Below are 4090 nucleotides of genomic sequence, written 5' to 3'. Positions count from 1 at the left end.
TATATATATATATATATATATATATATATATATGTATGTATGTGATGTGTGTACGTTTGTTTCTGTGTTTGTCCCCCTAGCATTGCTTGACAACCGATGCTGGTGTGTTTATGTCCCCATCTCTTAGCGGTTCGGCAAAAAGAGACCGATAGAATAAGTACTAGGCTTACAAAGAATAAGTCCCGGGGCCGATTTGCTCAACTAAAGGCGGTGCTCCAGCATGGCCAGTCAAATGACTGAAACGAGTAAAGAGTATTTAGACAGAACTTTTAGAAATAGCAATATTCTACGGTGTGTATGTTTGTGACTGTGTGAAGTGTTCCAGAATAGCCATAACTGGGATAGCTAATATACATATGTGAGTAGGTGTAAAATACAGAATGTTTTATGTATCCCTCTTTTGTTGTGATTTAGTTTTTGTTGTTAGTATCAATTGAAAATTACTTAAAACAATTCTCATTTCTCCCTCAAGTCAATAGGGTTGATCAAACCCCTATCAATGATCATGGAATGAACTATATTTATCACAGGTGTGAGATATAGCTAGTGCACTCCCTTTTACTTCATACACAGGTAGAAAAAAACAAAATATTTTATCTTTCAAAGCCTAAATGCAATTTAACCTTTTAGCATTCAGATTACTCGTCATATGTAATGCTTATTTATTCATGTTTTAACAAAAACTAGAATATTTAGGCCAGTTATGGCAGGTTTGAATGCTAAAGGATTAAGGGAGTTCTTGTGAGTCTCTAGCCTTATTGCCAAGGCATAGAAGCACCACCATCCACCTCCTCACTAAGACAAAGCACATTACAATAAAAATCAATTTTCTCAGTTAGCTTTGATCGATTAGATTTATAACCTCCAAATAAGGGAATGCTTCAACATGAGCATGTCATGTTTTAAGCCCTTTAACATTCAGGACTCTGTTAAATGTAATGCTTATTTATTTACATTGTTTTCAGTTAAAAATGCATTGTCATGTAGCTAAGAGATTTTCATGACAGCTTATTTTCAGAGTGACATTGTAGGATAGGTGTGGAAGGCCAGATTTGACTGATCAGCATGCTTATGTGATATCTCTATTGTAAAAAAACTTGCACTGCATATGGTCAATTTAAATGTTAAAAGATTGTGAATCTCATTGTTCATGTGTGCAATGGTTATATTTCAAGCTATATGGCAGGTTTAGTCCAGTTTGAATACTGTAGTGAGTGCTCATTTCACATCTATTTATCCATGCTAGCATGGGTTAGACAATATATTATTCAAGCAGTTTTAGAACTAGATGCCCCTTCTAACTGTTCACCCTTATCTTTCAAGGGATTTCTTATTTCACAAATCTTTGAAGGCACAAAGTAGACAATTTAATTGGAGAAATGACAAAAAAAGACTACTCATAGTTTTTGACCTTCATAGAGCACAAATACACACATAATGATGGAATCTTCTGTTGAAGATGACATATGTGTTCAGTTTTTTGGTGAACGACCTGCACAAATAATTTGTTCACAGTAATCAAATGTACATTAAGCTCACTCCTATCAATTGACATTGCCTCAACAGGTGCACAGTGCACCACATTTGAGGATATCAAAGTGATTGCAGAACAACATAAGATGAAATGTTTTGCTCAAGAACACAACACAACACATTTCCCAGCCCTGTCTACCAAATTCACTTGGAGCTGAAGTAATAGAGACTTGTCCAAAGTATAGCGTAACGGAACTAAACCGAAAACCATGTGGTCCTTAACCATACAGCCATGCCTGCATGTTATCTGTAGTAGTATTCTAGTTAATAATAGATTTATTCACACCATTTCATAATTATTTGCTACTAGTCTTCCTACAGTCAAGTGGTTGTTAGTTTCATTTAACTTTTAATACAAATTTTACAGAATATTTACCATACTAGCATTATGTAAGAAAAAATTTGAACAGTTTCATTGGCATAATAAGACAGAAATCTTTGTTTCATTAAAACTTTTCAATAATCTAAATTCTTACATTTATCTCTTTCACTTTGAATTGAACAAATTTCATTACAGCTTCTGAATTTCCAGAGTCGTGTAAAAATCTCGACTGATGAGCTCCGACAAGGGACATTTATTATCCAGCAACGAAACACACTGAACGCTACAGATGATAACATTAGCTATTGCCAGCAGTTACTAATGGACAGAAAAGAACATAATATCAAATCTTATATCAAAGAACTACTGAAGTACAATGGTAAACACGATGTATTAAAGACTTTTGACCATTGGGATCCACCAAAATTTCCTGTCTCTGGACACGATTTGCTAGCGCGCAATGTTCCAAAAGGATCACTTTTTCAGAAAATTATTTCCAAATTGAAATGTATTTGGAAAGAAAGTAATTACTCTATGAAAAAAGATGACCTACTTGATATGGTTGAGCAAATTTTAGAAAATTTAAAATAAAAACATATAAAGGGGGGTAAAAAAAAAAAAGCAAGCAAAATTTCTTGTATTTCACCCGGCTGTTGAGCCTTGACTACAGGTGCCACCAACCTAAACAGTCAGTCTTTTTCAAATTAGAAGCAGCTAAATATATATTCATATATTGAGCCCACATGAGGAGAGTAAAAGTGAACAGGCAAAAATTCATGCCTTCAATAACTTATATTTCTAATTAAATGACATATAATGTACAAATAAATGAACAATTTGAAATTTCTAAAAGAAAATAAATATTGATTTCCAATGTTTCGTTTATGAGAGCCGAGTTTGAATATTTTGCCATAGAATTTGAAAATTACATTACAAATCACACTTTATGTAATGCAAGCATGTCTGAACTAACCAAGCATACTTCTTTAAGACCACCATTAAAACTGAAGGCAGTACTTCGATTTATTAGCACATGGCACAGAACTTGCATATATTCTTTCCACATATCTTCTTGAAAATATGAGCAGGGCTTATGCAATTTGTAGCAATAGTGAGTGTGAATGAAAATTATCTCTCTAACCAATTTTAGAAATAACATTAAAATAAAGTTAGAGTTGAAAAGAGCGGCTTTCCATTGAAAGGACAACCCATTATTGGTTGGTGTCTCTTGTAGTCAAGGCAACATTTTTATTTACATTAGCAACTTACTTCAAAACATAGGAAATATGCATTCACATCGGAGATTAGAATTCTGAATACAAAAATTTGGTTACAATATATGTCAAATGTCCAAAAGATAATAAGTTGCTTTTCAGCTGAAAAACAGAAAATTACATATCCAAGATAACAATGAGAATTTCATTTTTTAATTTTCCTATGATTCTCACGCTCCCACCACCACATAAATAGTCACATACTTGAAAACACTAGCTTAATTTTATATAAATTAATCAGAAATGGTTTAATGTTACTTTCAGATGTTGTGAAGCCTTTGCAGAGCTGTTTCCAAAATTTAACCAACTAAATTTACTTAAGGTCATTTCTCTATGAAATATATATTTTGCCCACACCATTGCAATATACAAATAATGACTTACATACTTTTTTACTTTGTAATGTACTTTCTAACAAAATATTTAAGCAAGCAAAATATAACATCCATTGAAAGCAATCCGGTTGTATTAAATGTTGCACAGTCTAATGACAACATTCTTTATCAAATGAAGTAGCAACAAAACTAATAATATTGGTTTTCAGTTTGATATTTATAAAAACCAGATATTATTCTACATAAATCCACTGAAGCAAATAAGACTGTTATGAAAATATAAATACAGATGATAGAGTAATTCCCTTGCCCCCTAAAAAAAAAAAGTCATATACACATGTATGGAGGTGGTACCATAACCATTGAAGATTATCCAAGGCATGGTTATTGTTAGATGAGTTAGACAAGGGAACTATAGAATAAAGCATTTAGAGTTCACCTTGCAATGATGAATGTATCTCAATTATAAAATGCAGAATTTCAATAAATAGAATAAAATTTAAATGTGTTCTATAATTGTAGCAATAAATATCTTTACTATAAAGCCAATCTTTGTTGGAGAAAGGTATTTATAGTCAATTAAGCCCAATATGTTACTAGAAATTAAGAAAAAAAAAAAAAAAAAA

At 32.2% G+C, this 4090-nt stretch overlaps 1 protein-coding gene across 2 annotated transcripts in view; it reads left to right on the top strand.

Annotated features, from left to right (window-relative positions):
- The window catches only part of LOC106869437 (CCA tRNA nucleotidyltransferase 1, mitochondrial), a 66224-nt gene extending 63486 nt beyond the window's left edge, over positions 1 to 2738 (top strand). For both annotated transcript variants that reach the window (XM_014915185.2, XM_014915184.2), the window contains exon 8: positions 2051 to 2738. In XM_014915185.2, the coding sequence (XP_014770671.1) occupies positions 2051 to 2446 (396 nt within the window). In that variant the 3' untranslated portion in view covers positions 2447 to 2738. The remainder of the gene's footprint in view (positions 1 to 2050) is intronic.
- Positions 2739 to 4090: the final 1352 nt, after the last annotated feature.

The sequence above is a fragment of the Octopus bimaculoides genome, chromosome 11 (genome assembly GCF_001194135.2).
Source record: "Octopus bimaculoides isolate UCB-OBI-ISO-001 chromosome 11, ASM119413v2, whole genome shotgun sequence".
Classification (NCBI taxonomy): Eukaryota; Metazoa; Mollusca; class Cephalopoda; order Octopoda; family Octopodidae; genus Octopus; species Octopus bimaculoides.
The sequence above is the reverse complement of the archived record's forward strand: the minus strand, read 5'-3'. Positions and strand labels throughout refer to the sequence as shown.